The following is a 25,358-nucleotide window of genomic DNA, read 5'->3' as shown; positions in this document are numbered from 1 at the left end:
ATACAGACAAAATTGAGAAATATGAAGCAGAAGAAGGCCATTTCTAATAATAGCACTGAGCTTCAGTAATAATTCACAAACACTACAAAGTTAGGCATAAAGACTGAAAACTAGAAGATGGCAAAAAATACAATGGAAATATACATTAAATAAATGTTTGTGGAAGTAAAAACTATTTCTTTAGGAGCCCTTCACTCCACTTCTGTTAAAATAATCAGCTTCCTTCAGGTTTGCATCGATAAAGACTAATTCACCCCATGTAGTAGACATGTTTTTGTTTCATAAAGAAACAGTTAACTACATTAATAATTTAAAATAATTTTTTAATGCAAAGCACCCTATCAGTAGTATATAACACCAACAGCTACAAATGCTCTAGGTCCTCCTTTAGTCCTTATGACTCAAGCCCTCACTGTGTTCTATTTTCAGTCTGGATATCATAGCTGATAGAATTTTCCATCTATCACAACAATTGTATCTATCAGGCCCACATACTGGTCACATCAATGGTAGTAAAATACTTATCATGATGTTGTAATAATTTACTTGACTGTTCTTCAGTTATCAGTATTTGGGATGTCCCTGGACTATTTGGTTTGCTTGTCTGGGCTATTATAAATAGAGAAGCTATAAATGTCTCTTTACCAATGGAGATTTGTATTTTTGCTCCTGGTTATTTTCTTAGGACATATTTTCATATACGTTCAATGCTATATTCCTTCTCAGGAAACTGTCAATTTACAATGCCACCAGCAGTACATCAGTATTGCAACAGTTCTTCCTACTTTTAACTTATTTTTACCTAATTTTGCCAGATTATTTACTAAAAGTTGAACCATGAAATTGTTACAACTCTGTATTAGAGGCTGACTGTAAATTTCATTTTTGTAATTTAAGATTACAAAATCAGAATATTTCTTTAAAATACATTAAGTCCTACCTAAAACAAAGATGATTTTTATTATGAGAATAAACATCTTTTAATTTATCCATTTGGATTTTCAAATATAAGATTTTTAAAAGGAAGAAACAGCTATATTTTAATGCTTTTACATAAAACAAGTTGACTAAAAAGAAACAGAAGTACTACTATGTTCTCATTCTGTTTTTACCTACTGGAAAATAATATAAAAGTTTATGTGACTGATAGGAGCGAAACTAACCTCAAACTTACCTGAAGTAAAAATTGCTAGATAGGTCCACATTTTGAAATATTCGTAGATACCTAAAAAAAAACCAAAGTATATTTTATTTGTCCAATACTATTATTTCTCACAGTTTAACATGTACCCATATGTACATTTATATTTGTAAATATGCTCTTAAAGCTGAGGAATTCAAGCCATATCCAGAATAGGGATTACATCTGAAGCAATTCTAGGTCTGTTGATCATCCCTTTGGAAACCTTTAACTTTATAGTTTGTTCCTTATCACTGATTGTGCCAGTGAGAGGCAAAGTCATGCATCTACACGTGTGGGGCACAGCAGACTTTGGGCAAGACAGAAGTAAATGCTGTTTTTGCTTTTACAATGTGCTTTGCAAATGCTTCGAGGATGGAGAAAGGAGAGCAACAACAAGAAGCACAACATGGGTCACCACAATTTTAAGTTGCTAAGTTTTTACACCAGAAAAGGTATAAAATAAAATGTTCACATTTCTGTCTCTCAGGACTAATAAATGTTCACATTTTTAAATATCTATTTTGACCTTTTTAAGATAAATAACAAGCAACTTAAAAAGTTAACGTTCCCTTTAGACTTCCCCAGTCCTGTTCTCTCGCTCCAAATGCAACCATTTTCCTGTCACTGATATGAATCCTTCCAGTCCATCCATCTCTTTACTTTCATCACATTAGAGCCATCTTTAAATAATATATAGCATTATATTATATATTTAAAATACGTACGCAAATCATTACAAACTTTGTATACTATCTTACTTTTTGCTCTCATTTTTTGAAATCTAGTTATGTTGAAAGTTATAGATTTAATTTGTTCACTTTAATCAATGTTTGGTCTCCATCATATACAGTCATCCCTCGGTATCTGTGGGGGATTAGTTCCAGGTCCTCCCTCAGATACCAAAATCTACAGATGCTCGAGTTCCTGATATAAAATGGCATAGTATTTGTACATAACGCACAATACACATCTTCCTGTACACTCTCAATTGCCTCTAGATTACTTATAATACCTAATACAATGTAAATGCTATATAGTAATTCTATTATTGCCGTACTATATTGTTTAGGGAATAATGACAGGAAAAAAGTCTGTACATGTTCAGTACAGACACAATTTTTTTCAAGTATTTTCAAGCTGTGGTTGGTTGAATTCACAGATGTGGAACCCATGGATAAGGAAAGCCAACTACACATGACACACTTTATACATTGTCTGCTGATAGACCACTAGGTTCTTTCTAGTTCTCCACTATAAGATACAATGCTGCCAAGAGCATCCCATGCATGTTTTCCCATACACATGTATAACAGTTTCTCTAGGGCACATATGTGGAAACAAGAACCACTGTGCACTGCAGATAACGTGCATTTTCAATTTCGCTAGAACTGCCAAAGTGTTCTTCCAAGTGGTTAAAATATCACTCCAACTCATAGTATACAACTCATTTCCCACATCTCTCCTAACATTTGATGACGGCAGATACTCTGATTATTCCCGAACTGACTAATGAGAATAAAAAGGTACCTTTTTAATTTGCATTTCCCAAATTACTAGGTAAGGTTCAGAATCTCCACTGTGAGTTGCCTGTTCCTTTTAATCATTTTTCAGTTAAGTTGCTTTTTTTTCTCACTGATTTGTAGAAATTCTTCCCACATTCTTCCCACATTATTCTAAATAATAATCATCGTTATGTTACAAATATCTACTTTCAGACTGCTGCTTGTTTCCTAAAATTTGTCTAAATACATTTTGAATATTTATAGTATCAAATATAGCATTGTTTGCCTTATGGTTTATCCATTTGTATTTTGTTTGTAAAATCCTTTTCCATACCAGGATTATAAAAATATTTACCTTTATTTTCTTAAAATTATCTTCGTACTTCTGGAATCGCTTCCTGAATATTATCAGAGAATGTAATCAAATTTCATTTTTGTCCAATTGGAAAACCAACACTATTTATCCCATCTTTCCCCCAATGACTTGTAATGCTCACTCTATCATATTCCAGTTTGCCACATAAAATGGATCTTTTTCTAGGCTTTCTTAACACTGTTCATTGACCCCCATCAATTCCTCCACCACTACTTAGCAGTCTTATTTACTATAGCTTACCACCTGATTATCTTAATTACTGTAGGTCTTACCATCTTGTTGACTTTATCCCTTCTTGTTTTTCTTGTTTAAATTGTCTGGACCATGCTTAGATATTTGCTTTTCCATATGACTTTTAAAATCATGTCAAGTTCCATTCTCAAAACATCCTCTTGGAACCTGGATTAATGTGACATTAAATTTAAAAATTGGCCAGGCCCTGTGGCTCATGTCTGTAATCCCAGCACTTTGGGAGGCCGACGTGGAAGGACTGTTTGAGCCCAGGAGTTCAAAACCTGTCTGGTCAACATAGAAAGATCCTATTTCTGCCAAAAATACAAAATTAGTCAGGTGTGGTGGCATGTGTCCATAGTCCCAGGTACTGGGGAGGCTGAGGTGGGAGGGCCACTTGAGCCCAGGAGTTCAAAGCTGCAGTGAGCCAAGATTGCACCACTGCCCTCTAGCCTGGGTAAGAGCGAGACCTTGTCTCAAGAAAAAATATACATAAAAATTAATTTTGGAGAAAACTAACATCTTTAAGACATTAAGCCTCATCCATGATAAAGGGACATCTCTCCAATTAATTAAGAGATTTTAAAAATATTTTAATAATGTTTTAAGTCTTTTCCATAAGGTTTTGTATGGCTTTTATTATATTTATTGGCAGGTACCTTATAAATTTTCTAGTTCATTATTGCTAGTGTGTGGAAATATTACTGGTCTTTATATGTCTTACATGTCGATCTTTTCTTTTTTGTTCTTTTAATTTTTTTTTTTTTTTTTTTTTGAGGCAGGGTCTCACTCTGTCACCCAGGCTGGAGTACAGTGGCACAAACATGGCTCATTGCAGCCTCAACCTCCTGGGCTCAATCCTCCCACCTCAGCCTCCCAAAATGCTGGGATTCCAGGTATGAGCCACCATGCCCAGCCATCTTTTCTTAGTCACCTTACTGAACTCTTTTATCAGTTCTGAGAATTTGTAGATATTTTCAAACTTTCCAAGTAGAAAATGATATTGCTTACATAATGCCATTAATTTTTCTTTTCAAGCTTTGTGGCTTATTTTTCTAGTCTTGTGGCACTGCCTAGGGCCTTCAGTATGAGGCTGAACGTTAGTAGTGACGGCAGATATCTCTGTATTGTTCCTACCTTGAATAAAAGTAATGATTTTGAAGTTTCACTTCTAAGAACAATTTTGGATATAGGTTTTTAATAGGTATCATTTACCAGATTAAGAAAATCTGCTTATATTGCTAGTTTGCTAAAACCTTTTATCATACTGAGTATTGAATTTTGTCAAATATATATTCTGCAAACATTAAGAAGATAATTTTTCCAGCAATATTTTAATGTGGTGAACTGCTCTAGTACATTTTCTAACATTGATAACAATCATGCATTACAGAGATAAACATTATGTATGAAATGTTTAACAGTACTGTATTTTGTTTTCAAATATTTTGCCAATTATTTTTGCTTAGATGCACTATTGGATAACATAGTCTTATAAGTGTTAAAAGTTTTTCCTATTTAGTAATATTACTTCAGTTTACCTATAAAAAACTATTAATATAATTGTATCTTATTCTGAATAAATCCATTTACTACATGTTATTACTCATAATTTTGCTCTTTAAAGAGATCCAAATCACTATATACAATAACATAATTTGTATTGCTATTCTTGGCTAAAGTATCATAAAGATGAGACTTACAAATAACTAACTTCTTGAACTTTTCCTATCCCTGGATTTGCATGCTCTGGTCATTCTGATTCACTTTTAGTCAATACACTATATAGGCCTTCCTATAAGCTGTATGGGATATAACGTTTTTCAGTTAGTACAAGACAAAAGTGTACTCTGATAAACTGTACTTATTCTCATCTGAAACCAATTATTTTCTAATAACCCCCCTTCCAAATCATCATCAAAAGCAGCATCACAAGGGCCCAGAAAACCACTGTCTAAGATTGTCTCAAGTAACAGGGCCGCATCACCTTTAAATTTTGGTTCATGTACTGGAACACTATAAAAGTACAGGATATAATTAAAATCTAAACTGTTACCTATCCTAAAAACTTATAAATATTTCTTTGTTCAATTTTAATCTTCATAATATTAATTCAATTCAACCTTTACAATTTTATCAATTTGTTAATAGCTTTTCCCACATTCCCAAGGTTCCAGTAATTCCTCCAAAACTTTTGAACATTTCAGATATACAGAAAAACTGGGGGGGGCCGGGGGAAAGTACAATTAACACCAATATGCCCTTCTTCTGAATTCACTTTTAGAGCTCTCTCCTTAAACTCATACACAAACATTATCTCTCTTTAAATATACATTTTATTTTTCTAAACCACTTGACAGTAAGTAGCAGACATCATGACACTTCACTCCTAAATATTTTAGCATGTGCCTATTAAAAACAAGGACAATCTCCTCAGTAACCACAAACCATTATTATCCTCCAAATTTAAATATTGATTCAAGATCACGAGTAGGTAGTCCACATACAAACTGTCCAAATAAAGCCCTTTAGATCTTTGTGTGAGGATGTGTGTACAAGTACATGCACTTTTAACCCAGGATCTGACCAAAATCTGCACTTGGTTGTCATGTCTGTTTTAAAATCTAGAACAGTCCTCTGTTTTTTGTCTTTGATGACTTTAACATTCTTTTAAGAATCTAGGCCAGTTATCTTGCAGAAAGTCTAGTGGTATGTATGTATCTGATTATTTCCCATGCTTAGATTCAAGTTAAATATTTTTAGCAATATTTAACTACTAAGGTAAACTGTGTCCTTCCCATTGAGAGTCAAACAATGTCAGTTTCGTCTCATTATTGGTGATGAGAAGTTTAATTATTTGGATAAGAATGTCTGCCATTTTTTTTCATCATAAAAATACTTACTTCTCTTTGTAAATAACAAAGAGATCCACGGAGTTTAAAATGTTGGGACTATGTGATTATTCTGTTCCTCAATAACAACCTCTAACCTAACAGTGTTGGTAGCCATTGCTGATTCTTGCCAATTGCTATAATGGAGGTTTTTAACAGCTCTTGAACAAAAGTTGTAAAATTCTGAGCCAACATTTGATCTTTTTACATAACATTTATAGTATCTAAACTAATTTTATTTTCTACCTGATCTACGACATTAAAAAAAAGTACTTGAGCCTGAGAGGCCAAGGCTATAGCAAGTTATGACCATGACTTCCAGCCTAGGCAACAGGGCAAGACCCTGTCTCCAAAAAACAAAAATAAAAAAAAAGGGAGTTACCACCATACATACCTAGCTTCATCAGGATGAGTAACCCGTACAGAATCATTAGGTATATAAATCATATTTGTATCTTCGACCTTATAGATTGCATGACCTCCAATATCCGCCATCTTCCTCCTTTTAGTTATTAACACAATATAATACCCTTCTAAGAACCTGACAAAACCTATGCAACAAAAAAGAAAGAGAAAGATGCTTTATAAACTTAGTAATGGCTTTTAGATGCCTATTTAAAAGGCTAAAGATCTTCGATACATTTCTCACTTTATTATTTCTATGATTCATAGCCATACACATTTTCAGGTGTCTTAAAATTATTCTCTAAGAATATCTATACTGACATTTATCTCACTTAAAAATATTACTCTAAACAAAGCCTAATCATGAGTGATCTCCCATTCACAATTGCTACGAGGAGAATAAAATACCTAGGACTACAACTTACAAGGGGTGTGAAAGACCTCTTCAAGGAGAACTACAAACCACTGCTCAAGGAAATAAGAGAGGACACAAACAAATGAAAAAACATTCTATGCTCATGGATAAGAAGAATCAATGTTGCGAAAATGGCCACACTGCCCAAAGTAATTTATAGATTCAATGCTATTCCCATCAAGCTACTATTGATTTTCTTTGCAGAATTAGAAAAAACTACTTTAAATTTCATACGGAACCAAAAAAAGGCCGTATAGCCAAGACACCAAGACAATCCTAAGCAAAAAGAACAAAGCTGGAGGCATCACACTACCTGACTTCAAACTATACTACAAGGCTACAGTAACCAAAACAGCATGGTACTGGTACCAAAACAAATATATAGACCAATGGAACAGAACAGAGCCCTCAGAAATAATACCACACATTTACAATCATCTGATTTTTTACAAACCTGACAAAAACAAGCAATGGGGAAAAGATTCCCCATTTAATAAATGGTGCTAGGAAAACTGGCTAGCTATATGCAGAAAACTGAAACTGGACCCCTTCCTTACACCTTACACAAAAATTAACTCAAGATGGATTAAAGACTTAAATGTAAAACCTAAGACCATAAAAACCCTAGAAGAAAACGTAGGCAATACTACTCAAGACATCGGCATGGACAAAGACTTCATGTCTAAAAACACCAAAAGTAATGGCAACAAAAGCCAAAATTGACAAATGGGATCTAATTAAACTAAAGAGTTTCTGCATAGCAAAAGAAACTATCATCAGAGTGAACAGGCAACCTACAGAATGGGAGAAAATTGTTACAATCTATCCATCCCACAAAGGGCTAATATTCAGAATCTACAAGGAACTTAAATTTACAAGAAAAAAACAATCCCATCAAAAAGTGGGCAAAGGATAAGAAAAGGCACTTCTCAAAAGAAGACATTTATGCGACCAACAAATATATGAAAAAAAGCTCATCATCACTTGTCATTAAAGAAATGCAAATCAAAACTACAATGAGATACCATCTCACACCAGTTAGAATGGCGATCATTTAAAAGTCAGGAAACAACAGATGCTGGAGAGGATGCAGAGAAACAGAAACGCTTTTACACTGCTGGTGGGAGTGTAAATTAGTTCAACCATTGTGGAAGACAGTGTGGTGATTCCTCAAGAACCTAGAACCAGAAATACCATTTGACCCAGCAATCCCATTACTGGGTATATACCCAAAGGATTATAAATCATCCTACTATAAAGACACATGCACACATATGTTTACTGCAGCACCATTTACAATAGCAAAAACTTGGAACCAACTCAAATGCTCATCAATGATAGACTGGAAAAAGAAAATGTGGCACATATACACCATGGAATATTATGCAGCCATAAAAAAGAATGAGTTCATGTCCTTTGCAGGGACATGGATGAAGCAGGAAACCATCATTCTCAGCAAACTAACACAGAAACAGAAAGCCAAATACCACATGTTCTCACTCATAAGTGGGAACTGAACAACAAGAACACATAGACACAGGGAGGGGAACATCACACACCAGGGCCTGTCGGGGGATGGGAGCAAGGGGAGGAAGAGCATTAGGACAAATACCTGATGCATGCGGGGCTTAAAACCTAGATGGTGGGTTGATAGGTACAGCAAACCACTATAGCACATGTATACCTATGTAAGAAACCTGCACATTCTGCACATGTATCCCAGAATTTAAAGTAAAAAAAGAAAAATTACTCTAAACAATTTAATTCATTCATTCCTTTTAGTCTCACTGCAAATAGGACAGAAGTGCCTTAAGGAAAAATGGATATAAGATTAAGAGGAGTTGTTGTTTCATGGGTACAGAGCTTTAGTTTTGCATAGATGAAAAAATTCTCAAGATCTGTTGCACAAGATGCATATAGTTAACACTGTTGTACTGTGCACTTAAAAATGATTGCGATGGCAAATTCTGTTTTTTACCAAAATTAAATACACACACACACAGATTATAAAAATGAAGAAGAAATTACAGTAAAGGAAATAATGTTTAAAAACATAGTAAGATGAGTCTAAGAATAAAAGTTGTACATAAGAATGAATCTTAAGATCCTATGTACTATTCCCCACACTTGGCTCTCCATTTTCTAATAGATAATGCAAAGAGGAACACACATCCAATTATACCATGCACAGTGGCTGAAAGATAAAAACCAAACCACTACTTGGAGAAGCTACGGTAGTTCCAAGAACTGGGAGACAATTCCAGAGTGAATCCTCACAAAAAGGTATGTGCTGTAAAGAACAACCTCAGGAGAATTCTCCAGCAATGTCAAGGACACATTTCTCAATGCTGTTTCATATGCCAAGGCACAATTCAATAAATGTCATTCTTTACAAACTAAAAGAATGCAGCAAGACACACAGCTGAATGGAGGTCTAATTTCATTTGAAGATAAAAATCTAAGTATCTCTGGTAACAGTTCCCCAAATGTGTTCTCCATGAAATACTAGTTAATGGAACCCCGGGGGGAGAGGAGTGGCAGTGAGCAAATAATACTGGACTAAGAAACTTAAAACTCCTGAGAACCTTACAGTACTGTGCTAAAGTACACTGTGAATCTTGATGGGAGATAAAAACCAAGTGCCTTTCCAGATTCGTTTTTTCATGGAATCTCCTCCCGCCCCCTACCTTAAAACAACAACAACAACAACAAAAACCAATGGATATACGTTCTGAGGAACATATTTTGGGAAATATTGCCCAAAAGAACAAACTTCATGGACTCTTGATAATTAATGTCAAAAACCAATTTGAGCCAGCTTAAACTAAAAAAGGAATTTATATTAAGGATCCTGAAGCGATGCATGCCACACATGGGAAACTGTGACTGGGCCTCAGGAAAAGCCTAGTCAAGATGTGTCTCTGAACATCTACTCCATTCTTCTCTCTGTCCATAGACCAGGCTCCTCCACTTCTCTGGATCACGTAGTAGGAAACACAACTGCTGACAGCTCTGGGCTTTCCATCCAAAACCTTCACTGGAAAGAAAAGGACATTTTTATCAAGTTCAATTTCAGAATTCCTGGGAAAGAACTTGGATTGACCCAACTTGGGTCAGGTGTCCAGCCCAGGACCAATCAACTATGGCCAAAGAATAGAATCATGCAGCATTGGAAACCATTTTATATGATAAGTAGGTGGCCTAGATGTGGCCGGGGGACATGGCTCCAGTTCCCTGGGAAGTGAATAGGTTGGGCAAAGAAAACAATACATCAAGTAAATTACATATCCTTCATGCAATCTTCCACAAGTATCATTTCTGATAGTTTAGTTGTTGGTTTTTTTTCATTAAGTTCTAGGGTACATGTGCACAACATGCAGGTTTGTTAGCATTAGGAGATATACCTAATGTAAATGACGATAGTTTCGTTTTTAAATGAATATTGGAGAGTTATAAATAGAGTTATATTTTATGTTAGATCATTAGAACATAGAGGTTCTATATTGGTGACTAAAGAAAGAGCCATATACATTAATGTTCAGCAGCATTATATTGTCAGCAACACACTAGTTGCCATACAATCTTGGTCAAAAACTTTCAGGTTCCCTGAACTTTGCTTTGGGAGTTAAAACTAACTTTCTTGGTGGTGGGGAAGAGGGGACACTTCTGAAATAGCAATGCAAGGAGTTCAGCAGACTCTTTCCTAGGAAAACAACCGTAACTAGTAAAAATAATAAAAACAAAGGAAAACATTAAAAGTTTCTGGAAACTGCCCAAAGGGCATACAGAAAGTGGAGAAACATCCAAGAAAATCTACTGAATCTTGGTAAGAACAGCAAGTCTGGGGCATTTGGATCACGGCCTGCTCCCCTTCCACACTGCCTCCCAGTTCAGTGTGACAGAATATCTGCTCTGGGCAGATGCAGCCAAGAAGACAGGGCTCCTTCCTTTCTCTCCAGCTCCCAGTCTAGGACCACAATTTCTGCTCAGGATGGGTAGGCCACCAGGTTTTCTCATCCCCACCAACTCTGTGTTGTAAAAGCTCTATTCCAGGCAAGCATGGCTAAGGTCCGGGCTCCTTCCTTCAACCGAGCACCGACTCACAGGGTGGAGGCTCTACTCCAGGCATGTCAGGCCAAGAACACAAGGTCCCATCCCTGCCCAGCTCACTGGCTCATAGGGCAAACTAGAAACAGTCATATACAGCTGTCTTCTCATCAGAAGCAATGAAAGCCAGAATGAAGAGGGATGACATAAAGTACTAATATATATATAAGTTCTAGTTCCAATAATATATATGTATATATAATATACATAATACAAATATACACACATATATCCAGAAGAATATATATATAGTGTGTGTGTATACACACACACACACACACACATATCCAGAAGAATCTTATATCTAGCTATCTTTCAAAACTAACTTTCTTACACATACATTCTCTCTCTGTGTGTGTGTATGTGTGTGTCCCTCTCTCTCAGTGTTATACTCTATGAAGTCTAAGCTAAGATCCTGGTGCTCTGAATTTTTGCTCCAGAATTGGCAAATACCTATGATCTATGTCTTGTTATTGTCAGCTGATGAAAAAAGAACTACTAATTGAATACATTAACATGAATGAGTTGAAATCAATAATGGAAAGATGCCTCAAGAATCTTATCGGTCATGCTACTGAGAAAAAAATGCTATTAAAATAATGGAAAATATTTATATTTTAGAAATCCACAAAACACAAAGTGTTTTTTAAAAAAGGTTAGAGACTAACCAAAAATGACCTCACTAAAGTTGAAGGGCACAGAATGGGAAAGAAAAAAAAAGCTGATGACAACCTCATTAACAGCAACTTAGGAAGTAGTCATCCTTTCAGAAATATAAAACTTACAAAAGTAAGCATTTCAGAAGCAGCACACACACAGAAAAACTGAAAAATGGAATGTAATTGGGATTAAATAATAAATATTTACAAGATAAATTAGTTTTCCTTTTATTCTTGCTGTATATTTATTTTTTAGATAAAATTTCTTACTAATAATAATTTCTCTCAACCTGCATTCCAATTGAATTTTAATTTTATGTTTTTAGCTCCAGGCTATTTATATCATTCTACACTTCCCTTTATAATTTGTGTAAGGGAAAGTAAATATACTTCACAAAAGAGACACTCTTCTTCTGGCACAAATGGCTTCAGTATATTATAAATGAGATTATTTTCCACTTCCTTTTTACTACCAATTAGAAATGACTCTCAACAATTAAAGGCTTTAGTTTGGCATAGACATCCACCAAGAATCAGCCTGTTCATCCCTTAAAACATGAGTTTAGTGCTATCCAAACTGTTCATTCCTCTAACATGATGAACACCAGAACAGGTTTCTTCATCTTCATTCTATGTACTTCTGACCCCAGATCAATTTCATTGAGTACTTTCCAGAAGACAAGATGATGGTCATCATGCAAAAGTGATTTCTCTCTCTCCAAAATAAAAAAGGTTGTGTCACTTGAGAGGGATGCCAAGCAAAATATATTAAAAAGGACAATATGAGAGAATGGGGTAGTATACAATTCTGGTGGCTGGAGAGGACCCTCATCAGCCCACTAACAGGGAATAATGTAATATCCTGTTTGGGGGGTCACCATGCCAGCCAGCTATTATCTTGAAAGCCTCCAGTGAGAACAGCGCTCCAGCAGAGAAGGACGAAACCCCCCCCCAAGTACCCAATGCCTTTGTACAAGACAGCGCTCTGGAACCAATGTGACACCTCTACTATCAAATCATACTGCCCCCAACTAGTCTGAGACTCACACTTTGTTGGTGTTTTCACTGTTATCTTGGATCTGCAGTCTATTCGTAACGGTGTTGTTTTAAATAATAGCTTAGTCCATCACAGTCTACAGTATTGACACTTCTTATTTTGCCACTCCCTTTCAACATACTAGAGGCTTAGAAGAGTGTCGTCTGACAGATGACAGTGGCAGAAAAAGGACACGTACCTAAGGGCTATAAATGAAAAGGAGCTGGGATTATAACAAAACTGAGTAGTATGGGCTATAGGTCATTCCATTCATGTGTCCTAGGACCATATAAAACAACTTAGTGATGGATGCTCATGATCCCATCCAGTGGTTTCCCAAACTTCCTGCTGGCTGTCAAATAACAAAGGAACAGATCAGGAATTGGCCAGGCAGCTACAGGACTGGAATAATCCGTTTATAGCAAGGAAAACCCTCTAGGTCAGTAATATTCAAAATATGGCCTAGGGACCAGTGCTGGTCCATGAGCTTGAGAATAAAAGGCCCATGAAAAGATAAGTAAACAAATTGAAAGGAAGGATTTAGAAACTTTAGAACAATTTAGATTGTCCCGCAACATCTGTGTGCATGATCAATGAACCTGCCCTCACACAGGGCATAGACTAGTTTGGATAGTACTAAACTCGTATTTTAAGTCACATGTGGTGTTGGAGTGCAACATGTGATATATGTGAGAGAGGGGGAGAAAAATAGTCCTTTATTACAGATCGTAGGGAAGTATTGTTCTAGATTCTCATGACATGTGTACTAAATAAACCATGACAACAACCCAAAACATTCCAACAAAAATATTTTCCACAGATTCAGCGTGTTCAAAAAGTTAGTGAAGAAAATATTTTAGCTACAGAATAGAACACAACCATTCTAGTCATTTCACAAATGTATTATTTTGACAACTAGACTACACACTTTTCAAAGTATTTTGTGTTAATAATTTCAGTATTCAGTACATTTCTAAGCTTGTACTAGAAAAATCATAGACTTTTATTACCCCCTGTTGACTTTTCACTGATTCTTAACTTTATTTACATGACTGAAGTAGGATACATAAGGCACATTTCCATAAAAATACTAAATGTTTACCAGTACATTACTGTCTTACTTTACTTGCAGGTTAACCTTACGGAGACTTCACCATACATGCACAGTCTCAAAGCTAAAAGGGCTCTAAGTTCAACAGAAATAGCTAAGAATGTCACCTTTAAAAGAAACATGGAGACACCTTCAGCCCTCACCCAGAGTTTATTAATCAAAACTTGTGTGTAAAGTAAACATCTGGCTACAAACTTGGTTATCACTTGATTCAAAGGAAAGTTCTAGTTTTACAAGCTTGGTTATCAATAGATTAAAAATGAGGCAAAGAATATGCTAAAAGCAAACATGTCAAGAACAATAAAAGGTGACCGAAGTATCATAAGAAAAAAACAGTCCAGCAGTCTAGAGGCCATTTAACGTAAAGTCAAACAGCCCAATACAACTCTGGAATACCCAACGACAGCTATTTTTAAACACAGTTCAGGCTGAGCACAGTGGCTTATGCCTGTGATCCTAACACTTTGAGAGGCCAAGGCAGGAGGATTGCTTGTGCCCAGCAGTTTGAGGCTAGCCTGGAAAACACAGTGAGACCCCCACCTCTTAAAAAAAAAAAAAGAAAAGAAAAAAAATTAGCTCGGCATGGTGGCATATGCCTGTAGTCCCAGCTACTCAGGAGCCTGAGGCAGGTAGATCACTTGAGACCAGGAGGTAGAGATTGCAGCGAGCTATTATTCGCCACTGTACTCCAGCCTAGGTGACAGAGCGAGGTCCTGCCTAAAAAAAAAAAAAAACACACATACAGACACAAACACACAAAACAAAACCCACACAGTTCAATAAGTGATTTTCACTTCACTACATTTAATCATCAAGAAAACTTCAATTTTGAATAATAAAATCTGGCCAATAAGGCATTCAACAGTATATACTTAGGAAATGCCTATCAAAAAAGTTGTGGCCAGGCGCAGTGACTCACATCAGCAATCCCAGCACTTTGGGAGGCTGAGACAGGCAGATTGCTTGAGGCCAGGAGCTTGAGATCAGCCTGGCCAACATGGCGAAACCCCATCTCTACAAAAAATGCAATAATCAGCTTGGCATGGTGGTGTGTACCGGTAATCCCAGCTACTCAGGAGGCTGAGGCACAAGAATGGCTTGAACTCGGGAGATGGAGGTTGCAGTTAGCCAAGATCATGCCACTGCATTCCAGCCTGGGTGACACCGCAAGGCTCTGTCTCAAAAAAAAAAAAAGTTGTAATAAAGTATCAACATTTAAGGGAACAAGCTTAAACTATTATGTAACTATTATTTAAATTAGAGTCTACCATATTAAAACACATTTTATTTACAGTATTTTTTCTTAAATTTAAAATATAAGCAGGACTGAAAGTGGAATTTAACATATTGGCATGTATGGCATTTAAACACATGAACTCACATGACACATACAGACATACATATTCCCACAAACACTCATTCATTCAACATGTAACCTCAAGGGCCTTCTCAAGACTGAGCAGAAGGCATAGAAAAGGGGCTAGGCCTGAGAAGAAGAAACCAGTCATGTTATACTACTCTTTACCTTCCCCAGCAGCCACCTAACACACAAAAAGAGCCTAAAGAGATTATGTATGAAGAGCAATGAGAGCAATCTTAGAAAAGCAAACTCCAAGGATGGCAGAATATAATCAAAGTTTTCAGAGACATAGAGTCGCAAAACAGAAAGTGCTAATCAGAAGACCCAAAATAAGAATCTGAACACATACAGTATAGTCAAGTCCACATTAATTTTGTTAATATCTATAGAAACCACTGATATGGTTTGCATTTGTGTCTTCACAAAAACTTCATGTTCCGTTGTAATCCTCCATTGTTGGAGGTGGGCCCTGGTTGGAGGTACCTGGCTCCTGGGGGTGGATCCTTCATGAAGTTTACAACCACGCTTTTGATGCTATTCTCGTGATACAGCGTTCTCATGAGATCTGGTTGCTTAAAAGTGTTGCTTAAAAGTGTGTGGCACCTCCCCCACCCTTCCTTAATTAAGCTCCAGTCATGTAAGACACACCTGCTGCACCTTCGCCTTCTGGCATAATTGTAAGTTTCCTGGGGCCTCCTGGAAGCAGAAGCTGCTATGCTTCCTGGACAGCCTGCAGAACCATGAGCCAATTAAGCCTCTTTTCTTTATAAATTACCCAGTCTCAGGTATTTCTTTATAGCAATGCGAGAACGAACCAACACAACCACTTAATATTACATACAATCCAGTAGGTTTAAGAAACACAGAGATAATTTCCTAAGTGTTTATAGACAAAAAGACTCAAAATAAGGTGCTGGCAGCAGTGATGCTAAAATACAATAGCCCCCTGCTTTGGCTTTCAAAGCCCGAAGCAATCTGGCCTCACCTGACTACTCCCCAGCATTCCCAGCACCTGTGGGTACCTTCGTGAATGTCCCTCTGCTGTCACCCTTACTGGAGTTCCCTCTTTTCTTCTCTGCATTATCCATACCTTGCTCCTCCTTCAAGGTACAGCTCAAGTCTCATCTACTATGGGAAATCTTCCCTGGCCATTCCAGGTCCAAGTAATTTACCTCTTCTGTGATCTCCAACACCAATGAATTCATGCTACACAGCTTGGCTCTTACTTATAATCTTAGTTGTTTTATGTACACTGGATTTTGTCCTCTGCCACAGATCAATCAGGGACAAACCCATAGTACAGTAAAGATAGGTTTATTGATACACCACAAGGAGGGACAATGCATATCAGAGAAACCATGGACCATCTTGCTAAACAAGTTATTAACGAATTGGGGGAAAGGTGGAGCTTAGGTAAAATTTAAATGAAGAGGCTCAAATCGAAGCAAGGTGATACTTAAAGAGATCAATATCACATTTGGACTATGAAGTAGACCAAGGGTCCTGTTTCATTGAAAACAACAGAACCATCATAACTATGGACTACTGCGTTCAGAAACCTTGTATTTGAAGCTCTGCACCTGAGTTGGTAAACCAAAGCAGCTTCTCTGTGTCACAGTGACTTGGGTTGTCCAAGTAAATGTGGGATGCTTTTATCTTACTAACACAATTTCAAACAGTGGAGTTTCTGATGGTCTGTGATTTTAGAAACCAAAGTTTCTCAGTGAGTGAAAAAAATAAAAAAAATAAAAAAAATAAAGCTGTCATCCAAAGAAGGGGGTTATGGCATTTTATAACTATAGACTAACCTTAGGAGAAATTCCCATTAATTTTAAATCCAGTTTTATGTGATTTGTTACTCCAGCTGATGAATGGCAGGGTGGATGTTTACAGTCCAAGCTAATTTTCACTTTTTCATTCACCAACGAGCCAGACAGCAACCTCCTCAAAGGCCAAAAACATTTTTATATTTGTTTGTATCCTAAATAAAACCTAGCAGTGCTAAGTGCATAAGCAGATGCTATAGAAGTGCTGTTTGTTATCTGATGGATGGATAATAAAGTTTTAAATAACCAAAGCTACAGGTAATTATAATTTTAAAGCTTGATAGCCTTATAAACTCCTTTAAGTAGTCTATGTAGAGAAAACAAAAACAAAAAACAAAAGATTGTAAGAAGGGGGCAGATTTCTTACCCACAACACCAAAAGCTGAAACCGCTCGAAATAAGCCCGAGGATCCTTTCTGTCCCATCTTTGTTCTATTTCCAAGATCCAAGCGGCCAAGAAGTTCCCTTACTTCTTGTTGAGTATAGACATGCTAAAAACAAGCACATTTACTCTGTAAGGTTGTGCTTAGACTGTAGATTATTTATTATTTGTGCCTGAAAGTTAAAAGTTACCTACAAGCATCATCAACTATTTCATACAGAAGTATATAATAGTACACAAGTAAGCTACAATTTTAAGAAGCTAACAAGTTCTTTAACATTAGCAATTAAGATTGGTTATTGGATCATGCTACTATACTAAAAAAAACCGTCCAAACCTTATACTCTAAACCAGAGATGCAGAGATTTAAGGGATCTATAGGTAAATTTCAAGAGTCCATGAATCCCTTAAAACTGTATGTAAAATTCTGAGTAAATGTGCATCTTTATGAGAAGGCCCACAGATTTTGTTAGCATTTCAAAGGGCTCCGTGACCAATTGCTCCCATCTCCAAATAAAGCCAAGAACCATTACATTACATTGTTTAAAACGTTCAGACAGGTGTGGGCAGAATGGACCCCAGGAGTAGCATGGGAAATCATAAAAAGAATTTATCTAAAATTATTACAACACAGAAAATAGTTTTGTTACAAGTAGCTTAGTGAAAATGGATTCCAAACTGTAGTTACTACATATCTGAGAAACCAGGAATCTTTATGGATTCAGAAATATTCACAGACAGGAATTTCAATACAAAATGTAACTTAAGTTCTTTTGTGTGAAAAAGTTAAACTTAACTGTTCAAACCACCATATAGTATTTCACTTTTGACTAACAGCTTCAGGTTTTTGTGCCACCTGAATTCCAGCCTCTGTATTCTTGACTCTGGATAATCTAACCTCTGGATAAGAACAGCTTAACATTTCCTTAGTGTATAGCAAATCGTCAGAAAAGGTCCTAGAGCTGATTTTTAGGAGCAAAATAAAGTCTGTAGCATAGAAGTCTTCCCTGACTTCAAGTAGCTTGATATTAAAGAACCACAATAGATCATCTCTTTGGCAGATGCAATATTAAGTTACATTGAATCCTTAAAATGTCAGCTCTTTAAGAAACAATACTCATTATCTTACCCTAAGAGTGTGTTTTTGAAAACAAGTCAAAACGAGGGGCAAAGTATAATTCTGGCATACTTCTTGACACCAGTGATTTCTAGAAATCAGATTGGAGATTCAAATTCTAGCCAACCAAGAAAAATAACTGAAACCTTTAGATTTATGATAAAAATAATATACCACTAAAAGCTGTAAGGATATTTCATATCCTTTAAACAACAGGTATGAAAGTTTTTTTGCAGTCAGGTTTGGAGGATACTTACCCTGTCATCAATTATGACCAAATCTTTTGGTTCTGTTCTATCAATCTTCAAGACACGATATTTCGTTTCTGCATTATTGCTCCCAACTAGGAAGTATCTCTATAAATAAAAAGGAATGTCATTAGTTTATCAAGGCATTTTACGCTATACACATTTTATACCACTTCAGTTTTTGAAATTAAATACATTAATAAAGTCAGGTTACTTTTTAAAGAAATATTTCTGTTATGTATAACCGGCAGATTAAAGGAAAGCTGACTCCAAAAGGCCAATTTTAAAATTAAAATATTCCTAGTGGTTTCATGATAAAGATCAGTCTGATGTCTGAAATGTGCCCAGTAACCAGGTCAGATGAATTCAATTGTCATAAATTTAGAGATTAATCTAACTGATTAGAGGCTGATGTTTAAGCTTTACCAGGAAGAAGCTCTGGTAAAAACTCTAAAGCTCAACATGTAATTAGGAATGCTTAGACAATTATAGCTACTAAAGTACTGACAGCTTATCAAAGAACTACTTACAAATGTTCATAAATGTCTGATAATGTCTTTAATACAGCAACTATAAAATCTACCCCAGAGTCCCATAAATGATTAAAATGGTTGTCCTTCCCAAATGACCTTTTATAGATAAGCTACAAGAAATTATTATTATTCTTTCTTTCCTAAAACAGTTCCTTGGAGCATTCCGACTAAACACAATCACATTAGTCTTATTAAATAAATACTGGAGAGGTGCTGGGCGAGATGGCTGCCTAGAGGCAGCCGGGCAGAACAGCTGTCACGGAGGGGCCAGGACAACCGGAGCACTCCTAACAGATCTGCAGAGGGAAGGCACTGAGAGTGGTGGCAGGAAGACACAGAAGTTAGGCTGAAGAGTGAGGAAGTTGGGAACGCTGCATGGGACCACCATGCACCGGCATTTGTTCCTGGCCCCCAGTGACTCTGGGGGAATGGGTGAGTTGAACTGGTGAGGAGAAACTTACTCTCGCCAAGGCCTCTGGAATCCTGACAGAGGGAGGACTCCCTGAGCACCACAGACACTCGAGTTGGCAGGGAAAGCTGCTTAGAGAAGTGGTAGGGGCAACACGCTGGCTGATGCAGAGCCCAAAGGGTTTGGTATGGGAGCGTTTGTAGTGGAGCCCAGCCAGGCACACTCATCCCGCTAGGGTTGACTTGTTCCCATAGGAGACTTTAGCCGTACGGGAACTGTCAGACCTGAACTCTGAAGGGCGCTCTCGCCCATCGGACTGGACAGTCGACCGGAGAACCCCTTGGTCTGCTGACTTCTCTCCCAGGGCCCCATTCCTGCTTGCAGGGCAGCCTCAGGTGCCCTAGGGGCCTGCATCAGAGTCCCTGTGCTGGTAGACTGGTACCTGACTGGTGAGGAGCTCTAGTGGGGTGGCCCCCATGGCCACCCAGCAGCCTACGCTCTCCCTCCCTCCACTGCAGCTTCCCCCAGGCTCACCACCACTTCCAACACCACTTTGCCAACATGTGTGTGCACGGACGGGTTTTGTCTTCCTTGCCCTACCAGTGCACGTGTGTGCATGCATGTACCCTGTCCTGCCACTGCTGCAGTTGGGGGTGCAATCCACCTCCCTCCTTCAGCTAAACTGCCACTGCAGCTGAAGCCTTGGTGGGCCAGAGCCAGCCTGCCCCGTCCTCATCCCACCCCTGTGCCAATGCTGCCATGGGAGTGAAACTAGGCACAGAGACCAGTGGACCCTCCCCAACCCTCAGTGACCACAATCGCCTTCAGCACATAGACCTGCATCTACCAGTGCCCTGCCCCTGTGCTAACAGGATCACCATGATGACTACATGCACACCAGCAGGGCCTCCCCCACCTCCTGAGCCATGCTGCCTCTGCTGCTGCTGTGAATGCCCACATGGAGGCAGGCACCTGCTGGCACCCTGCTACAGCCACCATGCTTTCGCTGCCACTGGCACATGTGAATGAGAAAAGATCCCACTGCCACCACACCATGAAATGCTTTGGCTGACACCACCTATCAAAGTGTAGTGACCAGCACTCACTACACGTTGGCACCCTCAGCACATTGGATACCTAACCTCAAGGAGCCAGAGAATAAAGTCAGAGCCCAATGCAAGTATTCCAGAATTAAAGCACACAGTCCAGGAGTTGGCAGCTGAATATTGGCCCCCTATAATCTTCCAGAAACAAAACCTGTCAACTGAATCCACCTTATCCCACAATCGAACCCTTAAGGTCATCAAATAGGATAAAAGAAAAAAAAAGCCATACAAAGGTCAACAGCTTCAAAGACTGAAGAAACATTAGCCCACAAAGGTGAGAAAGAACCAGCGCAAGAACTCTGACAACTCAAAAAGCCAGAAGTGCCTTTTTTCCTCCAAAGGACTGCACTGTTTCTCTAGCAAAGGTTCTGAGATGGCTGACATGACAGAAATAGAATTCAGAATAGGAATAGAAATGAAGTTCATTGAACTACAGGAATATGTTAAAACCCAATCCAAGGAAGCTAAAAATCATGATAAAACACGACAGACAAAATAGCCAGCATAGAGAAGAACATAACTGACCTGATAGAGCTGAAAAATATACTACAAGAATTTCATAATGCAATCACAAGTACTAATAGCAGAACAGACCAACAGAGGAAAGAATCTCAGAGCTTGAAGACTGGCTTTCTGAAATAAGACAAGAATGGAGAAAAAAAGAATGAAGAGGTATGAACAAACCCTCCGAGTAATATGGGATTACGTAAAGAGACTGACTCTACAACTCACTGGTATACCAGAAAGAGAACGGAACCAACTTGGAAAACATATTTCCGGATATCATCCATGAGAAATTCCCCAACCTATCTAAAGAAGCCAACATTCAAATTAAAGAAATGCAGAGAACCCCAGTCAGATACTTCACTAGAAGATCATCCCCAAGGCACATTATCATCATATTCTCCAAGGTCAAACGAAAGAAACAATATTAAAGGCAGCTAAAGAGAAAGGTCAGGTGACCTAAAAAGGGAAGCCCATCAGACTAATGGTAGACCTCTCAGCTGAAACCCTAAAAGCCAGAAAAGATTGGGGGCCAATATTCACCTTCTTGAAGAAAATAATTTCCAACCCAGAATTTCATATGCAGCCAAACTAAGCTTCACAAGCAAAGGAGAAATAACATCCTTTTCAGATAAACATGCTGTGGGAATTTGTTACCACCAGAACTGCCTTGCAAGAGCTCCTGAAGGAATCACTAAATATGGAAAGGAAAGGCCATGCCCAGCCAACTACAAAAACACTCAAGTGACACTATAAAGCAACCACATAAACAAGTCTGCAAAATGACCAGCTAACATCCGGATGATAGGTTCACACATACCAATTCTAACTTTGAATGCAAATGGACTAAATACCCCATTTAAAAAACACACAGTGGCAAACTGGATAAAGGACTAAGACCCATGAGTATGCTGTCTTCAAGAGACCCATCTTACATGCAATAAAACACATAGGCTCAAAATAAAGGGACAAAGTAAAATCTATCAAGCAAACAGGAAACAGAAAAGAGCAGGGGTTGCAATTCTAGTGTCTGACTAAACAGACTGTAAACCAACAAAGAGTTTTAAAAAAAGACAAAGAAGGGCACTACATAATGGTAAAGGGTTCAATTCAACAAGAAGATACAACTAATATATATATGCAGCCAACACAGGAACACTCAGATTAATAAAGCAAGCTTTTAGAGACCTTCAAAGAGACTTAGACTCCCACACACTAATAGTGGGAGACTTTAACATCACATTGACAATAGTAGACAGATCATCAAGACAAAATGAACAAGGATACTCAAAATCAGAGCTGAACTGAAGGAGACTGAGACACGAAAAACTGTTCAAAAGGTCAACGAATCTAGCAGCTGTTTTTTTTTTTTTAAACTAATAAAATATATAGACTGGAAGTTAGACTAGTAAAGAAAAGAGAGAAGATTCAAACAAACACAATCAGAAGCAACAAGGGGGATATTAACGCTGACCCCACAGAAATACTAACAACTATCAGAGAATAGTATGAACACCTCTATTCACATACACTAGAAAATCTAGAAGAAATGGATAAATTCCTGGACACATACACTGTCCCATGACTGAACCAGGAAGAAACTCAATCCCTGAACAGACCAGTAATGAGCTCTGAAATTGAGGCAGTAATTAGCCTACAAGAAAAAAAAAAAAAAAAAAAAAAACCCAGGTCCAGACGGATTCCAAGCTGAATTCTAGAAGACGTACAAAGAAGAACTAGTACCATTTCTACTGAAACTATTCCCAAAAAACTGAGGAGGAGGGGCTCCTCCCTAACTCATTCTATGAGGCCAGCATCATCCTGATACCAAAACCTGGCAGAGATACAACAAAAAAAGAAAACTTCAGGCCAATATCCTTGATGTACAGCAATGCAAAAATCCTCCACAAAATACTGGCAAATTGAATCCAGCAGCACATCAAAAAGCATATCCACTATGATAAAGTAGGCTTTATCCCTGGGATGCAAGGTTCAACATATGCAAATCAATAAATGTGACTCGCCATATAAACAGAACTAAAGACAAAAATCACATGATTATCTCAATAGATGCAGATGCTTTCAATAAAATTCAATATCCATTCATGTTAAAAACTCAATAAACTAGGTATTGAAGGAACATACCTCAAAATAATAAAAACAATATATGACAAACCCACAGCCAACATCATACCAAATGTGCAACAGCTGGAAGCATTCCCCTTGAAAACTGGCACAAAACAAGGATGTCTTCTCTCAACACTCCTATTCAACACAGTATTGCAAGTTCTGGTCAGGGCAATCAGGCAAGAGAAAGAAATAAAAGGTATCCAAATAGGAAGAGAGGAAGTCAAACTATCCCTTTTCGCAGATAACATGATTCTATTTCTAGAAAACCCAATAGTCTCAGCCCAAAGGTTCTTAAGCTGATAAACAACTTCAGTAAAGTCTAAGAACACAAAATCAACGTGCAAAAATCACTAGCATTCCTATACACCAACAACAGTCAAACTGAGAGCCAAATCAGGAACAAACTCCCATTCACAATTGTCACAAAAAAGAATAAAACACCTAGGAATACAGCTAACTATGGAGGTGAAAGATCTCTACAAGAACTACAAACCACTGCTCAAAGAAATCAGAGATGACACAAATAAATGGAAAAACATTCCATGTTCGTGGATAGGAAGAATCAATATTGTGAAAATGGCCATACTGCCCAAAGCAATTTACAGATTTGATGTTATTCCTATTAAATTACCACTGACATTTTTCACAGAACTAGAAAAAACTATATTAAAATTCATATGGAACCAATAAAGAGCCCAAATAGCCAACACAATCCTCAGCAATAAGAACAAAGCTGGAGGCATTATGCTACCCAACTTCAAACTATACTACAGGGCTACAGAAACCAAAACAGCATAGTACTGGTACAAAAACAGATACACAGACCAATAGAACAGAATAGAGAACCCAGAAATAAGGCCACATGTCTACAACTATCTAGTCTTTGACAAACCTTACTGAAACAAGTAATGGGGAAAGGATTCCCTATTCAATAAGTGATCCTGGGAGAACTGGCTAGCCATATGCAGAAGATTGAAACCGGACTCCTTCCTTATACCACATACAAAAATTAACTCAAGATGGATTAATGTCTTAAATGTAAAACTCAAAAGTATAAAAACTCTGGAAGATAATATAGGCAATACCATTCAGGACATAGGCACAGGCAAAGATTTCATAATGAAGATCCAAAAGCTATTGCAGCAAAAGCAAAAAATGACAAATGGGATCTAATTAAACTAAAGAGCTTCTGCACAGCAAAACAAACTATCAAGAGACTAAACAGACAACTTACAGAATAGGAGAAAATTTTTGCAAACTATACATCTGACAAAGATCTAATATCCAGCATCTGTGAGGGACTTAAACAAATTTACAAGAAAAAAAACCATTAAAAAGTGGGCAAAGCACATGAAGAGACACTTTTTAAAAGAAGACATACATGCAGCCAAAAATCATATGAAAAAAATCTCTGCATCACTGATTATTAGAGAAATGCAAATCAAAACCACAATGAAAGACCATCTCACACCGGTCAGAATGGCTATTACTAAAAAGTCAAAAGAAAACAACAGATGCTGGAAAGGTTTCAGAGAAAAAGGAACACTTATACACCGTTAGTGGGAGTGTATATTAGTTGAACCATTGTGGAAGACAGTGTGGCAATTCCTCTAAGACCTAAACAGAACTATCATTTGGCCCAGCAATCCCAGTACTGGGTATACACCCAAAGGAATAGAAGTCGTTCTATTATAAAGACACATGCACACGTATGTTCACTGTAGTACTATTCACAATAGCAAAGACATGGATTCAACCTAAATGCCCATCAGTGATAGACTGGATAAAGAAAACATGGTACATATATACCATGGAATACTATGCAGC

The 25,358-nt window shown here is 37.5% G+C and overlaps 1 protein-coding gene across 3 annotated transcripts in view; it reads right to left on the bottom strand.

Moving 5' to 3' along the window:
* LOC105492057 (FIG4 phosphoinositide 5-phosphatase) overlaps positions 1-25,358 on the bottom strand; it is a 128,616-nt gene that overhangs the window by 86,693 nt on the left and 16,565 nt on the right. The window contains exons 2-5 of one of the 3 annotated variants that reach the window (XM_011758912.3): positions 18,859-18,957; positions 17,470-17,593; positions 6,578-6,734; positions 1,175-1,225 (exon numbers count right to left, since the gene is read on the bottom strand). In XM_011758912.3, coding sequence (XP_011757214.1) covers positions 1,175-1,225; positions 6,578-6,734; positions 17,470-17,593; positions 18,859-18,957 — 431 coding nt within the window. Of the gene's footprint in view, positions 1-1,174; positions 1,226-6,577; positions 6,735-17,084; positions 17,221-17,469; positions 17,594-18,858; positions 18,958-25,358 lie in introns of those variants that run through there. The other 2 variants (XM_011758913.2, XM_024796123.2) reach the window with 2 other exon arrangements.

The sequence above is a fragment of the Macaca nemestrina genome, chromosome 5, assembly GCF_043159975.1.
Source record: "Macaca nemestrina isolate mMacNem1 chromosome 5, mMacNem.hap1, whole genome shotgun sequence".
NCBI lineage: Eukaryota > Metazoa > Chordata > Mammalia > Primates > Cercopithecidae > Macaca > Macaca nemestrina.
The sequence above is the reverse complement of the archived record's forward strand: the minus strand, read 5'-3'. Positions and strand labels throughout refer to the sequence as shown.